Consider the following 18,062-nt stretch of genomic DNA (forward strand, 5'->3'; position numbering starts at 1 on the left):
TTGGACGCGTACGCTAGCTGTGGGCGGGGATACGAGCTCAAACTCCACTGTGATTGGTCCGTTGCAACGTCAGTCTGAAAGCTGTCGGCTCATTGGTTGTTCGGCGAGAGGAATGAACGTGAAGACGCTCTGCTTACAATGAACCTCAACTAGACTAAATAGGAACTTGTCCGACTTCAGGCGTTTAATACTTTTATAACATGAAGTTAGACATTTACTAGTAGCTTCGCAAATTCCGCGGTTCACACTTTGACACGGAACTCTTGTCAGAAAAACAAGTTTGGGACAAATCCTGAAGTTTGTCTGTAAGTGTTGTGAATGAGGAAATCGTCTCAGGCTAACGTTATGTAGCAAGCTAATCTCATTTATCCATTCGTAAACTCAGCTATCATTTCACAGACTGTTAGAAATCCTACACAGAGGTAAGTACGTTCAAGCAATCTCCACTTTTACCACCAGCACTCATTCATATCGAGTCAGTGACTATAAAGCAGATCAACGTTGTATATGAAGTCAACTAACGTCAGCGGACAGTCACCTTAAATCTGGGTCAGGCTCTTCGCCATGTCGGTGTAGGGAGGAAGAGGGAAACATCAGCTGCTGTCAGATTGGTTCATGTTCACCTGATACTGGGCTGATAAATCACGGCCACCCTGCTGCTTTAATCCTTTCCAGGCATGACCGAGTACAAGCTTGTGGTGGTCGGGGCAGGAGGTGTGGGGAAGAGCGCTCTCACCATCCAGCTCATCCAGAACCACTTCGTTGATGAATATGATCCAACCATTGAGGTGAGAGACCAACCCCTTGTCCTGTGGGAAGAGTAGTGGAAACTGCAGTTTAACATGAAACTACATGGTCTATAGTTCTGTACATTGTACCTGTAAGTGAATCTGGATTTAAAGGTTTAGATAAATGCAAAGTCACATCAGAGTTAGAGGATACAGGACACAGGACGTGATGTTAGTCCCTTATGCTGTAAGTCAAGAGTTAAGTGGAATAACAAGTGGTGGGGAAAGTAGTCCGATCCTTCCTTTATCTTTACCTTTTTATAATATTTAATTAGCAAAACTTGTGGCTGGAGTGTTTTTCTCTGATAGATGTTTCACCAGTGTATCGGTATTTCACTGCCTTATGAGTCAACACAGGCTGGGCAGTTGTGTGTGTATGACATAATACATATCCAACTAATTTAGGTAAATGTAACAATACAATGATGTGAAAATAATCCATTACAAGTAAAAGTCCTGCATTAAAACCCTAACTTAAAAGTGTAAAAGTATTACTGCAGCAATTAAGTATATTTTAGTTATATTGAGTGTTGCATAATGCAGAAGAATGGCCTCTGTCAGTCATATTATTATATTTTACATTGTAGGATTATTCTTACTGGTCCATTAGTGTGTAAAGAAGCATATTAATGTTGTAGCTGGTTTAGGTGGAAGCTAATTATAACTGCAGTTTATTCTGTAACAATGCGTCATATCTTATAAACGGATCATATGTTCTAAACATGATATGTATCTAAAATCTGAATCTGCAAAGTAGCTGTCAAACAAATGCAGTGAAGTGAAACGTCACTATGCACAGTGGTACCATAGCAAACAGCTGACCATGCTGTCAGATATCTGCAGCACCGTCAGACCTGTGAAAATCTGCCACAACCCTCGAGATGTTGCCTTAAAGTTGGTAATTCCTGGTAAAACCCATCAAAGTGGGGTGCCCTGTTGGCTCAACTGGTAGAGCTGCTGCCCCGTGTACCAAGGCTGAGTCCTTGCTCCAGCGACCGTGGGTTTGAGTCCGACCTGTGACCCTCTGCTGCGTCATCATCCCCTCTCTCTCCCCCTTTTCTGTCTATCATCTATCTTCCTTATCTCTTTTGTTTATCTCACTGTTGCTTAAAAATGAGCACAAGTTGGTAGTAAATCTGTGCAGACGGCGTTAAATATGTCAAGCTGTAGGTAAATGGTATGGTTTAGTATTCGATGTTTAAAAAAAAGTCTTCAGACTTCTGTAAGTTCATTACAAACATTCCATTCAACAAGGTCTTGTTGCTACATGACGCAGCTGTGTGACTGTTCAGGAATGAATATGATGCAATCCACTGTCCGATTTCTTGGCAGACGTACTGCTTGTACTCTTGGCACCACTTGCATGATCATGTCAATGCTGTGTTACAGGACTCGTACAGAAAACAGGTGGTGATCGATGGAGAGACCTGTCTGTTGGACATCCTGGACACTGCAGGTCAGGAGGAGTACAGCGCCATGAGGGACCAGTATATGAGGACAGGGGAGGGCTTCCTCTGTGTGTTTGCCATCAACAACACCAAGTCCTTCGAGGACGTTCATCTCTACAGGTACAAGATGCTTCACACACCACCACCACAGACTAGTACAGTGATACAACACAGCTGGAGAAAGGAACACGGACTAATAGTCTATTTTAGTTGTGTAACTTGGCATAGTCAATAATCCAATTGTGTATAGTGTACTGTGCAGGTTGAGACAATCTAGCTCTACAAAGGCTGCTTCCTGAGTAGCAGGAACTGAACTTGTAATTATCTGTAATTCATATCTACCAACGCGCTACGTGTGGTTACAAGTTCTGTGGGGTCATTTGTACACTGGTTCACGTTTTCTAACTGACCCAAATATGTTACTGAAGACAAGAGTAGGTGTTGCAAAGACGACAGATTTGTCATCTTTTAAGCGAAACAATTGACACGCACTTACAGCCACACACAGCAAACACATGCTCCTCAAAGCTCAGCGCCTCTGCCTGACCTGTTGGGGAAAATTTTGAATGTTAACACAGATCATGAGAGCAGGTGATGCAGTTGACCCAGATCAGTGATAGTAAGTCGGGTGGCCTCAGTCTCTTAGGTGCATGTGTCTCTTCCTCAGAGAGCAGATCAACAGGGTGAAGGACAGTGACAGTGTTCCCATGGTGCTGGTGGGGAATAAGAGCGACCTGAGTACCCGCACTGTGGAGACGCGGCAGGCGCAGGAGCTAGCACGAACCTACGGAGTACCGTTTGTCGAGACCTCTGCCAAAACCAGACAGGTATGTAGTTTGCACCAGTGCATGCATGAGCCTTGTTTGAGCAAAGAGGACATCTGCAAATCAATACCTGAAATAAAACTGTTAATAACCAAAATATTATCAAACACATTTAAATTTTGCGTCTTGCAGGGTGTGGAGGAAGCTTTCTATTCGCTAGTAAGGGAGATTAGAAGATATAAGGAGACCAACCGCAGCAACAAGAAGAGCAAGAAGAACACTCAGAGACGTTGCATAATACTATAGCAAACTGCACACACCAACAGCATCCTTTACAGCACTTGTTTCATGCTCCCCCCCTCACACACTGCACCTCCTCTGTCACTGCGGAGGGGTCCGGCACAGCTCCGGACCGGGTAGCAGACGAGGAAAAAATTTTTTTTTTTACTGCTGTCACAGTTTCCACTTACAGTACGTTAACGAGATTAGCCATTTATTTCATCCACGTGCTGTTCCCATTTAACGCTGTGAATTCTGTTGGGTTTTTTAAGTTTTTGTTTTAAAGCCCAAACAACTAGAAACTGCAATTGATTTTTTTTTTCTTTTTTCTTATTGGTTAAGGTCAGAAATTGCCCAAACTTAATTTGAGTCTGTGGTAGAAAGATTGTTTTCTATTTTTCCCCAAGAACCTTTTAAAGGGCTATTTGTCCAGCCGGTGTTTTTATACACAGCTCAGCTCCTGTTGACTAGTTAGGGGTCAAGGGCTCACAGTGGTGCCTCACCGCACTTTGCACTCTCACATCAAAATCTCAGAAAAGTATTTCAGGATTCAAACATTGTTTAGTGTGCTGAAATTTGTGATGTATGTGATTGCTCAGTACAAATCTGACTTCATGAAGTTCCATTAATACTAGTGTCATATTGACTAGGATAGATTGGTCGAAAGAGTTTAGAAAAAGTTGTTTCTCCCTCCATGTTTTTCATATTTTAGTGTGTCCTCTGGGGCTTGAAACACACCAGCAATATCTTTTTTTTGTTTTGTTTTTTTTGTTGTGTGTGTCTCTCAAAGACTACATTTAAATGAAAAGGCTGTATTAAGACTGGGTCACCGCAGTATCAAAGCCTCAAAATTGTGTTCCAGACTCCTAGGTGCACTTTATTAATTTCCTATTATGTTTTTTTTATTGTAGAATTTAGGATTTAGTTAGTGCCATTTTAAAAGTTTCCTCAGGAATATAGTGTTTTATCAGGAACGGAGGAATAACAAACCCAGAGCTGAACTTCACGCTATCATTAACTTACAGTTTGAAGTGTCAGCCCTGCTGTTGGTTCCTCACAGTCACTGTATTCCAAAGTCCACTTTTAAAGCATTGTTTTTATGTCAGTCCCAGTGTTGTGTTGCTTGCAGTGTCTAAGCACTGTGTATGCTACACCACACTCGAGCAGAGCACGTAGCACATGCAGATATCTATGTGGTACTACAAACATTTAAAACCACACTGATGATGAAACCAGTGTTAAACTCAGTGAGAAATCTCCAGAGACACAGCGGCAGTCACGTTATTTGATCATACGTGAGGCTGGATGAGAAGGATATTCAATAGGGCATCAGTTTTTGTTTTTTTTATAGCAATGTTTGTCTTCTTTGATAATTTCACCCTAAATGTAATGGATTTCTATTTTTGTAGCATTACCAACAGCTTTTCCCAATTTAAAAAACATTTGCATTAAGAAACCGCTGTCCACATATTTACTGAAGTTATAAGTTCAGAGGGCTAACTCCAGTGAATCCATCCGTGAAGGACTCAGACTTTGCTGTGGTGTTAAACCTGGACATAATGTAGTTCCATTGTTAAAATATGGAGTAACTCTAAAAACTTGATTTGATCCAAGCAAGTCTCTCACTGACAGCTATGTAAAACCTTTAATGCATTCTGCTGTAATGAACAAGTAAACGTCTTTTAGCTTTACGTGTTGTCTGTTTTGTTTACCAAGGTGGGTCTTTACTGGTAAGGCGTTTAAGAGGTTAAATGTATTTTCAAAAGTAGATGTAGGACACAAGAACATAGCTCATGCTAAGTAGGGATTGTGGTGCATATACACCAGATCTGATTTGTATCTCATCTTTTCAGGCCTTTCAAGAGCAAGCATTACCTCCCGTTTGTGCCATCAAGTTAAAAACGATGAAGGCTTTTTGAGTTTTTAGTTCAGCAGCGTGGAAAAGATGTGGTTTGAGGTTTGACAGACAATAACCCAATATAGTTCCTCTTTTCATTTCTGTAAAAAGTATACTCTACTTTTACTTTGATGTCAAATTAAGATTGGGGAATGCACACATGTAAAGCTGAACATGCAGGTTCATACTGTTAAGCTCTTCACACACAGGCGTACTGTGTATTTACTGTCTGTTGTGGTCAGCAGTGTGGTTTAGCATCCTGTATGTAAATGCTGCTTTGCAATGACCTAAAATAACCAAAGATCACACGAGTCCAAAAGGAAGAGATTGCTTTTTCATTTTATTGTTACAAAAAGACACTACTTAAAGTCAGTTTATTCATAGTAGAAAACATAGAAATAGTGTGACATATGTATTTTTACAAGCACCAAAAAGCATAGAAACAAATATAATGAGCTAAAGAGTCCAAGGTCATCTGAACTGAGGCACACAAGGAATGGGGGAGTGGGTCTGTCACCATCCAAAGCGAGATACCAGCTTGCTCTGATCATCCAAATCTTTCTGAACCTTCTTCCTCATGTAAAAGATGGGACAATCCCGGCTGCAGAGAAGTCAGGAGGGACAGTGTTACAGGACATGACAGACTGCCACTGTGTGCTCAGCCATAATTCTGCAGTAAACACAGGGTTAAATAAAATATGTGCTGTGTATGTACCTGGTACAGAGCACATCCTCATGGAGGGACCCCTGACAACGCTGACACTGAGTCCACAGGCGAGAGAAACGCTCCTCCAAGGTGTTCAGGTGAAATATCTGTAATTTACAACCGACATGTTAGATATGATGGGGGGTGGCAGGGTCCTGTGTGCTTTCAGATATTACCCCCTTAATTCTTATGTTGATAAATTAAAACAATCTTTAACCAGCACACTAGTCTACAGCAGCACAAATAACTACAAAATGAGACTGAATTAGATTTGAAATTCAACTAGGCTGTTTATGTGTACTTAAATCCATTTGATATCAAAGTCCCTGAGCTCTGAGGAGCCACCAGTATGATGCCTAACCCAACACAGCCATTGCTTAAAATAAGATATTAAAGCTTTCCATCAAGCTGGGACCTAGCTGAGTCCTGTTAATTAAAACCAACATATCAAAGTATACGCCTACCTCCTTTTGGTACAGTTCAGACTCCTTCTTCTTACAGAAATCACACACAGCCGCTGTAGTAACACACACACACACGTTAGATAGTGAAAGTAACACCTAACCTCATTAAGTTGATATCAAAGTAGAAAACAAATCTTAAGATTGAAAAGAGCGCACACACACCATCCGTCTTGAGCACAGCTTTGCAGCCAATACAGGTGCTCCTCTTCTGAGCAAAGGCCATGAGGCCCCCGATCTTTGAGGTCAACACAGTCTTACAGCGTGTGTGGTCACCCTCTGAAACACACCAGAAAAATCAACAGCAACGTTTAGACTTTAAAGTTTGAGAAGATTTAACATGCAGATTATCATTTACACAAGTAGCACATCTATACTATATCTTTTGGGACAAGTATTTCATCATTTTAAATGTGCAGCTTTGACACCTGCTTTGGTTGTTAGCATGTTGGCAATGTTACATTTCACCCATTAGATTTCTGCATGTGATACACAGAAAGATAAGATGCTGATTACTTTCATGGTAGAACTATAAATTACTGAATTAATTGTTGTTTTTTAAGTTGTGCTTTAATCAACAGATCACTCCACTTGACATTTTATTAATACACAATTATTGAGAATTAGAGTGGGCGCTAATTGACTACATTTTAATAACAAGACTATGATGTGTTTGGATTTGAACTCACTGAGCAGGACACTCTCTGCTTTGCTCTCTCCCAGGATGGGCTCAAATATTCTCAGCAGAGGCTTAGACAGCTGCTGCTCCAGGTAGTATTGTGTGTCGATGGGAATGGTGTTCTCCAGCACATAGATCGGGTCCTAAAGCAACAAGAACCAGGATCATCATGGGGATATAGAAAAGCAGAGTAGGGAAATGAAAAAATCAAAACATGTTTATTTACAAACAAACACTACAGACCTCTGACTTCATGTATGCTGCTGCTCCCTTTGCAGCCTTGATGATGACGTATGGAACTCTGTCTCCCAGGTTGGGGGCGCTGCCGGCATCTCTTTTCCTCATCCTGTAAAACAGCTAAATTAATTTCACCCATGTAACACACACACAGACACAGACAGACACAGACACACACACACAGACACACGTAGACACACAAAAAACACTTGACCCCTGGTGTATGATTTGCATAATGGGTGAGGTCACTCTGGTTAATCAGACCTCTCAGCCAGCTCCACGTGTGCCTGTTTGCCAGCGTACTCCTGGGCGGTGCGCGTTAGCTCCTTGGTGATGACCAGCTGGCTGATGTCGATGCGGTTGCACAACAGGTCCGAGATCACTTCTTTAGCGTGAGCCACAGCACCCTGGGGATCCCTGATGAACCATCATATCAGCTGTGATTACTTTCACTACTAGTTAACAGCTCTTAGTGTAGTTTAGATTCAACCAGACAATAAGGCTAATCGATACTGCATTCAGTACAAAATGTGTGTTTACTTGTCTATGAGGATTCTCTGCAGACAGGTGTTGATAAGGTTAGCCACCAGAGGGCAGTTGTCTCTGCGGACTGTTTCAATGCCTTTACAGTCCATCTTTTCATGCGTGTCTGCACTGGAGGAGAAATAAAGGCCTGCGTAGCGCTTCTTGTTGATCAGCAGGTATGGGTAGTAGACCTGCAGATGTGACAAAAAATAAGCTCTCAGCTGAGAGGAAGTACCAGCCTGGCTCACTGCCATTTTAAACTGTTCATTATTCTCAATAAGTTTCAGCCAACAATTGTTTCTCTACATACTACAGGGTGACATCAGTCAATGTTGTGTCATTTCACTGTTACTCCAGTACTCAGAGGCCTCCACCCACTCTAACCATGCCATTTAAAAGACAAAAAAAACTCAATCACAACACCCACAGATTATGAAATTAGTGCAGTGTTTTAGTAAATTAAGTGGGCAGAAATGTTACCTTCTCAAACTCCAGTTTGATGGGCGGTGTGAAATGGGATGATACCCACTCTGCTGCTTCCTTCCCGATATCCATAGCCTCCCTCACTGTGCCAACTCCAAGCTTAACCATAACAGAGTCTGTGTCCCCATAAATTACCTTTTAAAGATAAAAAATAACATTTAAACAACATGTAGACAAGGGGGTTCTTTGAAAACATCAGGAAGTAGTAAAGCTGATGTGTTAACTCAGAAGTTGACCAGCAAAAAAGGAAAAAGAAAGGGTCAGTATTCTTGGTGGGCCACAGCTGTGACTGATGTACATCCTCACCTTGGCATCACCTTGATAACCATTGGAAATGGTGTACTTGGATTCCACCAGCTGTTTGGTTTGCTCAATCATCTGTCTTCCAAAACCAGTGACGCTCTGGATGAAAAGAAAAGGAAAGATTAAATAAGATCATCACTTAATGAGAAGTGGTGTTGGAATAACCATTGGCAATGTAGAGAAATCATCCACATTACAGTCCATGAGCTTCAATCGCTGAGACACAGGGATATAATGATACGCTATGATACAACACAATTTGTTAGAAGATAAAATTAGATTGAACACAAATTATGAAGAAAAAAATCTACAAAATATATTCTTTTATTTTCTTCATCAAATTATAGAATCCTTTTTCATTTCTGAGACAGGGTATAAACTGTAGTTTGAAACTGATGTCTTTGAGCCTTGATACAGCTACTGACTTGAGTGACGTATAACTTCTGATAGGCAAACTCAAAAGTAGATAGCCCTCTCTGCTGTTAAAAAGAGTATCGCAACTCATTTTTCATCTCACCAATTTGAATCTTCACATATTTGTATTACGATTTAACTGTCTGAGACTATTTTTATTTCAAAACAACTTGGTGTTGTGTTCAATTCAACCTTCCACAAAACAGCAAGAAAGGCAGCCTTTATGGTTCATTTTTACACTTACAGTTAGTCTTTGTGTTTTTCAGATTCCCACCTGTTCTGTGGTTTCCATTTCATCACTAATCTTTGCTCTACATCTTTGTTGTTTACCATTCATGCTCTGACTAAACCTCTGTGCAGACAGGCGAGAAGCCTGGCGACAAGTAAAGTATAGACAACTTCATTTAGCTGTGTGTTGGGCCTGTATATGTACAATACTATGTACACAAATGGATTTGAAGTACAATACAATAATGCAACCCCTGACTCCTTTTAGATATGCAAGTAGGATTTGTTCAGATTTTCCTTTTGAAAACTGAAGCAACAACCAACGTGGTATGATTCACCCCTATACAACACGATGCAAAATAATATGATGCCATGCAATTCAGTATGGTAGAGATAGTTTGTTTCTCAAACTCCTTAAGAAGAACCAAAGAAATAAAACAAGTTTAGAGGAGAGGAGTCGATAAATAAATAAATATAAAATCATTTGTCACATTTCCAAATACTAGAGGGCCTCTACTAATAAGTACATTTATATTTACATATAAATACATTGATTGTTACTGATCCAAAAGATGTTTGAAACTGTTTTAAGCTGTTGACACTTTTTTAACCGATGCAATCAGATCTTGAGCCTTAATGCTGGTGTGCAGATGTGAATCGGTGAAGCTTACCACCCATAAACAGCTGTACAGTCACTGTTATCTGGTGTGCAGAATTAGAGTTGAGTGCTCACCTGTGAGATCTCTAGGCATGGCAGCTTGCCCACCTGGGCACCCGTAAAGCCATAGACGGAGTTTGCGCTGATTTTTAGTGCCAGCTGTCGGCCGTCCAGAACCTGCCTCTTGAAAGGATCAGTTTCCTTCTTTAGCTCCGTTTTGGCCCTGTGGACGGACAGAGGGACAAACTGAGAAGGAAGCCCTGTGTGACATTCATGACTTTCATTTGTTTGTTTTGGTGCAGCCATTTTGCATTTGTAAATCTGACACAGGCTTAGCCATTCAGTAGACAGCTTTCCTATAGTATCTTAAATGTAACTTGCTGCTCTCTAGTTCAGGTCAATTAGATATTGTGATTTATTTGAAGATTTTAACCTCTTCCTGGCAGACAGCAGGTTCTCCAGAATCTCTGGTAGAAGTCCTTTCCTCACAGAGCTCTTCACAAACATATCACCAGTTGGAGTCTTGATGAAGTCCTCTGGCGAAAGGCTGAAGACAGACACCACTTCAGATATTAGTTCATGTTAATACTAGACATAAACACATGTAAGTGTTTGGCTTGTTTAACTGATCATTAAAAAAGAATGAATCAATGAACATCCATTTTCTACCTTCTTTTAAAAATAAAAATAGACATATATGGTAACTCACAATCAGCTTTTGAGACTAACAAGAAAGTTTATATAATAATAAATTCTTCGATACATTTCATAAAAGACTTTTCAGCTGCAAAAAGACAGTTTAGGGAAACAAAGCTGTTCAGAGTCCTCTTAAGCCTCATAATCACTCATAAGATTTGTTTCTCTCAAATTGTTAAGTTCAGGTGGGAAAACCGAATTACAAAAAAACATATCTATTTTCAACATAGCCACACAAAAAACAAGAGCTCACCCTTGTTTCTCCACTGAGCCTTTCTGCAGCAGGGTGGTGTAGCACAGATTGTGAGCCATCATGATGGACGGATACAAGGAGGAGAAATCCAGAGTGGCAATGGGAACACTGTAATACCTACAGAGAAGAAGGTGGTGATGGAAAACTATATGAGCAGCTCACACGTACCAAAAACATTTAACACCAGGAGCCGAGAGGAATCACACACTCACACAAACGGCAGATGTACATACCCTTTCTCTGGCTCAATGACAGTCGCTCCGGTGTAGTCTTCTCCTCCTTCCGTCTTTACAACAGGCATGACCAGGTTCTGTTTCATGGCCTAAACACGTACAGACGCTTTTAGTTTCCATCCTTAAATCCATATGCACTCATACACTGACTGTCCCATGCGTTTGCCTTTGTTACCTGTCGCAGCAGCTGAGAGACGACTTTGATCTGCTGTCCTCTTGAGAGCAGGTAGGTGAGAGGCACACCTGTCACTCTGGCCATCTCCATGTAGTTAATCACACACATCAGCTTCTGCAGCAGGCGCAGTGGGAGGTAGGCGTCTTTCAGGCAGTACACAGCCAAACGACGACGTGTTTGTTCGTTGCCATTCTGTTATGCAGGAAAACGGGGGAAGGTTAAATGAGTCAGTGTTATTTTTTTGAGAAGCTTATGTAATTTTTCAAAGATATATGAATAAAAAACAAAACACATTTTAATATTTGTTTCATGAGGCCATTTAATCTCTCCAGATACAACAAGGTTACTGGTTCAGGCTTTACCTGCAGATCAGTGATGATGGAGTGCTGCACATCTTCCTTCTGTTCTTGCAGGAAGTGATAACTCACAGCGTTTAGTGTGTATGAGCGCAATTTATAGTCCCTGAGGAGAACCTGAGAGAAACACACCAATCAGACTGCGTGCGGCGTCTTTTCCTGGAAACGTTCTTACCTAAGCAATGCACCACATGCTAACCGTATAGTAACTTAAATGTTCTTGAAGTAATGATTTAATAGTAAGTTGCTGCAGTTAAAGCTCACCTGTAGTAGATCAAACTGCACCCGGCCCTCCATGTTAACGGTCTTGTTCTCTCTGCGACCCATCTGCTTGCTCTGGAAGTTTAGGTCTCGCAAGACTGACTTGATGCCTCGCACTCGGCCGAGGTAGGGAAACAAATTCACCTGAATGCAGAAAAATCTGTTTTATTCAGTAGAAGGGGGTAAGAGGAATAAATAACCTTACTCCAAATAGAAAAAACTAATCTGAAGTATTTCTCCAACCAATTCAATTTCCATTTTATTTAAGTACATTACTCCTAATCTGGGGTTTTTAAGCCTTGGTATTGCATATGAAATAGTAGATGAATCACCTTTAAAGCAGCTGCCCTGTTCAGCAAGTAGGGAAAGTCAAAGTTTTGGATGTTGTATCCAGTGATGATGTCTGGGTCCACTGTCCTCAAAAACTCCGCCCAGCTCTGCTCGCAGTGGTGTAAACAGACACACAATGACAAGTGACAGATGAACAACATATTAGAAAAGGCAACAAGGAAATCATGCCAGAATATGAATTTGTTTCAGTGCCTTACTGAAACTCAGTGCGAGTACCTGGAGTAGCTGTTTCTCCTGTGTAAAGCACAATATCTGAGAGCCCACAATGCTGGCACAGGACTGGAGGGTGAACACGGTGCGAATGAAGGGCTCTGTTTCCCCCTGACGCTGCACCATTGACGCTATCTGAATCACAGGGTCTTTGTCTGCTTCGGGGAAGATTCCTGGAAAAACAAGAGTTAACACCTGAGTAAAACTCTGCATTTGCTTTTCATCAAGTATGAAAGACAAAAAGTAGTTAGTTAGTTTACATGCTCTATAATAAGAATGCCAGAGAGAAAGAGAGAAACTCACCTTTTCTTCCTGCACACTCAATGTCAAAGCTGAGGACCCTGAGCGGTGCAATCCTCTGCCAGTCTCCCTCTGCAGGGTGACTTATCAAATCTGTCCATCCTACATCCACCTCGTACTGACAGAGGGTCACCTGAAAGACAAAAACAGGGGGTGAAAGTTAATGAACATTGTTGGTAAAAGTCTGAAAGAGCAATTATATGAAGGAACTCAAAAGGAAATGAACTGCTGAGCCATGTAGTGTCCTAGCCATTTGTTCTACTGACGGGTCAGATTGTGTCATGAGGTGTGGACTACACCTACCTTGCCTGGGTACTGAGAAACCGTTTCCCCCATGCTCTTCTCTTCACGCACTTTGTACGTGCCCTTGGGAAGTTCAATCCAGCAACATCCCACCACATCACTGTCAACCATAAACCTGACAACACAGAAAGGCACATTAAGCTTCCCTGATGTCTTCATTAACTGGAGCCATATGGCTACAAAATTACTGAAGACTAAAAAACAACCTGTTTACCCTGACAAAAGTAAGACCACCACAATCAGTGCTAACACAATGTTTAACTTATCAAAATAAATGAATAAATCTTGCTAAATATATTCTGAGGTACATACATCAAATAACTAATAAAGTCCACAATAATCAGCGTACATGAGCCTAGAAAACATTCTGTGGGCAGTCTCATGCAGCAATGATGAGTGTCTCTTAGCAGTTGTTTTTTCCTTCTTCTGTGCTCATTGAGTGAGTTATGAGCACAGTGATTAAAGTTGTGTTGTCCTGACTTGAATAATAACATTCAAATTCCACACAATTCCATGACTTTCATGGTCATTGTATTAAAATTATTTGTTCACAAAGAAATTGTAAAAAAAAAAAAAAAAAGACTAAAATGCTTCCATCTGACTATTAGGCTAAAGAGATTATTTAGTGTTTTTATACAGCGAATACACACAAACACACACACACACACACACACACACCTGATCTCAAAGTCTATGTTGGCCTCATAGGGTTGGTAACCCTGTATGGGGAAATGTGCAAACTTGAAGCCCTGCTCCAGCAGTCTCTTTGCTGGGGCAATGAGACGAGGCATCGCCATGGTAATCCGCAAGAAATCGTGACTTCGTTTCCCATGGTAACCATACATGTCTGCAAGAAAAAGAAAATAAGAAGTTAAACTCCAAGAATAATGATGAAAATATAGTTTTGTAACTAGGATCAGCCAGACCACAATAATCTAAAGATACTTGTGAGTGAATTCCTACACACACACACACACACACACACTTGCACATCACTTGTACTCACTCTCTTTGCGGGTGATGTCCACAGCCAACACTGTGACGGAGATGTTGTCCTTATTGGAACGCATGTCCTTCAGGACAGCGGAGTTCAACTCTTTTTTAAATTCACCCAGGTGACTAGACGTGAACCCTTTTCAGAGGAAACAGGAATAGCAAAACAATATAGGATTTATAAGAATGAATGCAAAGATTTTTCCCTCCCAAAAGCTGAAATCATACAGAAAAGTGACTCACAAGAGAGAAATGTTCAATAGTAATTTACTACTACACAAATGACACATATAAGATCAAAATACAAAGTCTTCAAATTCACATTTCCTATGTATTGGCAGTATATTGACAAGTACTCACCACTTGGTGCAGGAACATAGAAGTAAGGCGCAAAACCATGGACATGGCAACACACACTGTTGCCACTGTCTGTCACTCCGAACATTCGAATGATCGGGACTTTTCCTTGTAACTGGCCCGGCATTCCTGCCACTGTTGGCCCTGCATTACACAAGTGGAAGATTATTAAGATACAAGTTCTTCTCACATACAGCAACGCTATTTGAGCATATGGAAATGTTCTATATTCTTATTTAGATCCATACAACAAAGAAGCCAAGATAACGCTACGACAGCTGTGATCTTTTTATCTCCATAATATTTACTCTATCATATTTAAACCTTTAACAACTGTAAATATCACAGAATTAGTTTTATGTAATCTTGTTTCTTATAAAATCACTCTTTTATAATTACCTAAATAATAGTCGAGATCAATCTGCTGAAACACCAGAGTGTCAGATGATGGGTCCAGTGAAGGAGCAAGAGGCCGTCGCCAACGAGGGTTCAGGTCTGCTGAGAAGAGGTCACCTGACAAAACAAAGGGACAGAAGTAAAACAACAGGGCCAAACATACTTTATTTATTTGAGGCATGACTGGAGGACCAATTTCACTCTGATTTGTTAGAGCTACCAGCCATACGAATTACTTCCTTCAAAGTGTGAAAATTCAAGCTGTAAAAATAACATGATTATTATTTAATATGTTCTGATGGATAAATAAATAAACAGTGTGCGTAGTTGTACTTGTTTAATAAAATGTGCATCTGTATGTTACATGGACTATACATAGGTTGGGTGCCATGTGACTATACAGCTTTAGACCCCAAAAATATCATTTTACTTATGCCAACCATTATGCGCTTTTCTGTGCAACACTCACCTACGGGAATGACATCGTGGCCTGCCTGTCCCTCCATCTCCTCTGCATCCATCTCGGCTTCATCAAACATGGATAATTCCTCTTCAAACTGGGATGGACTGTCCTCCCATTCACCAGCCGTTTTACCCCGTTTGGCCTGGGATGCACCACCAACAAAAGGGCCACCATTGCGTTTTTTATAATCCATGTCTGCAAGAAACATTAAAAGGCAGAGGGCACATTAGGGAAGATGAGTATGATAGCAGATCAAATATGTACTCAGTATGAGTCATAACCCTCAGAACAACAGGTGGTGCTTATTACAGCCTGAAAGAAAGACATTACTGTACATACGAAATGTTAGACAGAAAATAAGCAATGATTTGACTGTGTATGCGTTAATATCCCTTACACAGTCAGTTTATTTGACAAGAAGTGGATATGCTTGAGGAGGCTGTGGCGGGCTTACTGTGAATAATTGGTGAAACAAATTCAGAGATGTCAGAGATGTCAGGGATAAAACATGTTGCAGTATACAATACAACAAGCACGGGGTGTTTTTAAATGGCGTGGATAAAGTGAAATAACGAGATAAAGGACAGAACAGCATCAGAGGAGATAAAAGTAGTCTGGACACAGTTCAAAAGTAAAGAGCGACACACTGTCAAAGTAAAGGAGAGGCAGTCTCCCATACTGCACATTACATAGCCCATTAGCCTTCATACAACACATTATACAGTTCACAACTAAAGTATTATAGTTTGGTAGCTGACGTTGTGTCTGTCTTCACAGGCAGTCACAGTCGTACTTTAATGTATTAAGCTCACTATTAACAGCGGGTACGTTCATGTCAAGTTATTTTTCGTTCAAACTTGGGAGGCTGTTTTCTTTTATCACGAGCTAAACGCAGGAAGCTAGCAAGAGCGAGCGTAAACACACTACAGTCTCGCGCCAAAGCCGACGTTAGTCTCCGTAGGACTGATCTCCTCTCACCGTGAAACCCGCCACACCACCATCAGCGGCTGGTGCCTTTCTAACGGACTTATACATACCTATCTTCTTCACGACAGCCCCCGGTTGACAACAGCTCCCGCCACTCGTCTTCAATTTGTGAACTTTCACCGGCGAAGGCGCGGAAAATTTCCTTTTTGTTTCTAGGACCAATAGCAAAGGAGTGGACAGTGACGACACAAGTAAGGCGGAAACTCAGCGCTGAGCGACACGGAAGTTGGGCGTAGCTTGACAACACCTAGTAGCTGAAAGAAACCTTGCGTTTCCGGCAAAGATACGTCACTGTACGCAGCTGTGAGGGAGGGAGAACGTCTCAACGTAAAGAAGTCTCTACTGACCGCAATAACAATGTGCACTAACTCACTCTTCTTTCTATTTTCATTTTATTTAACTGATGAAATTATACGAACAACATACAAAAAGCAGGTAAACATCTTAACTCTTTAACAAATTATTCCCCCTATGATTGAAATGTTTTATTGTTGACAGCGCTGTAAGTATATCCCCCTACCTGTAGTGTAAATGTGTTCAGATGTGAAGTGTATCTTAAACATTTTCTTTATCCATCTTAAAAAAATATAAAGTGAAATTATATCAACCTGATATGAGGTTATGGATTTTAATAATAAATAGTAAGTATGAGGAAGGTAATAGTGTTTTATTTTGCACAGATATGACTGCAGCCCTCTAAAATACAATGTTTACATTGAGTAATGATGAACTCAGTTTGTGGACTGAAGGTATAGACTGTATAGTCACACCATTACAAAGGGTTGCAATCTAAAAATCTGATAATGGGATTGCTGGTTGTCCATCCATATTCCACAGTTGAGTCACTTAACTTGAATTGAATGGGTTAGTTTGGCTTTTTTATTTATGAAGTCTTAAGACACCAGAAAGTCTACAAGTGAGGCCTGAGACAAATTACAAGATCACCATAAGACAATTCTATCATACTGACACACTAATACCATCTATTAAAAACATCAAGTAAAACTTTAAAGTACCCAAGAGGAATGAGAGTCTTCAGTTTGTTTCAGTTCATTTCAGTAGTGAGGTGCGTAGTACCAGAACCAGTCTTCCTGTAGTTAGGTGTGTGTGTGAGGAACCTAACCTGTGACCTCGTGAACTCAACTATCTCTGCAGCTTAGACCACAAGGCTTTACAAGAGCAAACATATACCGATCCCTCCTAGGCGTCAGTCAGTGACCATTAGGCCTTTTCATATACACTGTATGTCTGCAGTTATTTCTGAAAGTTGTTGTTGTTTTCTATCTCTCCCTGCAGACACATGTAAACAGTCAGAGGTCAGAGGTCATCCATAACACAGAACAACACATTTGAAGCTTGCAGGAGGACAGTGCGATTCTCAGTGATACTTCAGTAGTGCAGACCTTTACGGCCGGAGATATGCTGACACTGTGACCAGAGAGCCACTCACTCACTTATTTTGAGCAGCTTTATCACTATAGATCCTGGCTGTGTGGTTACTGTAGGATAGATCACAGACATGTGGACGGATTGGGTGTCTTAATGTCACTGGTCACGTTGTATTCCCCAAACTATGCTCCCCATGACCCTTAGATGACATTATAAATAACTATTTTGCTCTCCTCTCTCCTCATGGGGGAAAAAAGAAAAAGTGTCCCGGTTGGCCACGACTCCCCTCTTTTGTATGGATGAAATGATAATTCACCAACCACTGCAGCTCCCTTCAACCTCTGCTCGGCCAATTGCGTCTCTCAGCAGAGGAAAACGCCCAGTTCCCGTCACGTTGTGTATAGAGGCGGACACAAAGAGAAGACTGAGTCCAATAAGAGTGAACCTCATGAATAATGTCTTCCTGAAT

The 18,062-nt window shown here is 41.0% G+C and overlaps 2 protein-coding genes across 3 annotated transcripts; one reads left to right on the forward strand and one right to left on the reverse strand.

Moving 5' to 3' along the window:
- The first annotated feature begins 106 nt into the window (after positions 1–106).
- On the forward strand, positions 107–4,970 carry zgc:55558 (GTPase KRas). 2 transcript variants are annotated; one of them, XM_051387918.1, is made up of 5 exons: positions 107–305; positions 676–788; positions 2,178–2,356; positions 2,904–3,063; positions 3,193–4,970. In XM_051387918.1, the coding sequence occupies exons 2-5, from the start codon at positions 678–680 to the stop codon at positions 3,304–3,306; spliced, it is 564 nt and encodes a 187-aa protein (XP_051243878.1). In that variant the 5' UTR covers positions 107–305; positions 676–677; the 3' UTR covers positions 3,307–4,970. The 2 variants fall into 2 exon arrangements, with proteins under 2 accessions (XP_051243878.1, XP_051243877.1); XM_051387917.1 differs by having other exon boundaries at positions 108–422.
- Positions 4,971–5,499: 529 nt separating this feature from the next.
- pold1 (polymerase (DNA directed), delta 1, catalytic subunit) lies at positions 5,500–16,385 on the reverse strand. Its single transcript, XM_051387915.1, has 27 exons — positions 16,255–16,385; positions 15,224–15,412; positions 14,758–14,871; positions 14,362–14,502; positions 14,015–14,140; positions 13,687–13,855; positions 13,009–13,123; positions 12,709–12,838; positions 12,412–12,578; positions 12,177–12,281; positions 11,848–11,988; positions 11,590–11,700; positions 11,228–11,419; positions 11,053–11,141; positions 10,820–10,936; positions 10,304–10,417; positions 9,946–10,093; positions 8,574–8,669; positions 8,265–8,402; positions 7,800–7,975; positions 7,524–7,676; positions 7,266–7,368; positions 7,033–7,165; positions 6,509–6,622; positions 6,347–6,399; positions 5,892–5,989; positions 5,500–5,777 (listed from the first exon to the last, which is right to left on the reverse strand). Exons 2-27 carry the CDS (start codon positions 15,408–15,410, stop codon positions 5,690–5,692), a joined length of 3,318 nt encoding a protein of 1,105 aa, XP_051243875.1. The 5' UTR covers positions 15,411–15,412; positions 16,255–16,385; the 3' UTR covers positions 5,500–5,689.
- Positions 16,386–18,062: the final 1,677 nt, after the last annotated feature.

Source organism: Dicentrarchus labrax, unplaced genomic scaffold (genome assembly GCF_905237075.1).
Source record: "Dicentrarchus labrax unplaced genomic scaffold, dlabrax2021, whole genome shotgun sequence".
Lineage (NCBI taxonomy): Eukaryota > Metazoa > Chordata > Actinopteri > Moronidae > Dicentrarchus > Dicentrarchus labrax.

What these genes read in the sequence shown, in the direction of transcription:
- zgc:55558 (XM_051387918.1), top strand. Translation starts at nt 678, where the DNA reads ATGACCGAGTACAAGCTTGTGGTGGTCGGGGCAGGAGGTGTGGGGAAG. An exon ending in AATATGATCCAACCATTGAG is followed by an intron (nt 789 to 2,177) that starts GTGAGAGACCAA and finishes GCTGTGTTACAG; the next exon opens with GACTCGTACAGAAAACAGGT. An exon ending in GAGGACGTTCATCTCTACAG is followed by an intron (nt 2,357 to 2,903) that starts GTACAAGATGCT and finishes TCTCTTCCTCAG; the next exon opens with AGAGCAGATCAACAGGGTGA.
- pold1 (XM_051387915.1), bottom strand. Translation starts at nt 15,410, where the DNA reads ATGGATTATAAAAAACGCAATGGTGGCCCTTTTGTTGGTGGTGCATCC. An exon ending in TGCAGTTTGATCTACTACAG is followed by an intron (nt 11,701 to 11,847) that starts GTGAGCTTTAAC and finishes TGTTTCTCTCAG; the next exon opens with GTTCTCCTCAGGGACTATAA. An exon ending in CAGAGAATCCTCATAGACAA is followed by an intron (nt 7,677 to 7,799) that starts GTAAACACACAT and finishes ATGGTTCATCAG; the next exon opens with GGATCCCCAGGGTGCTGTGG.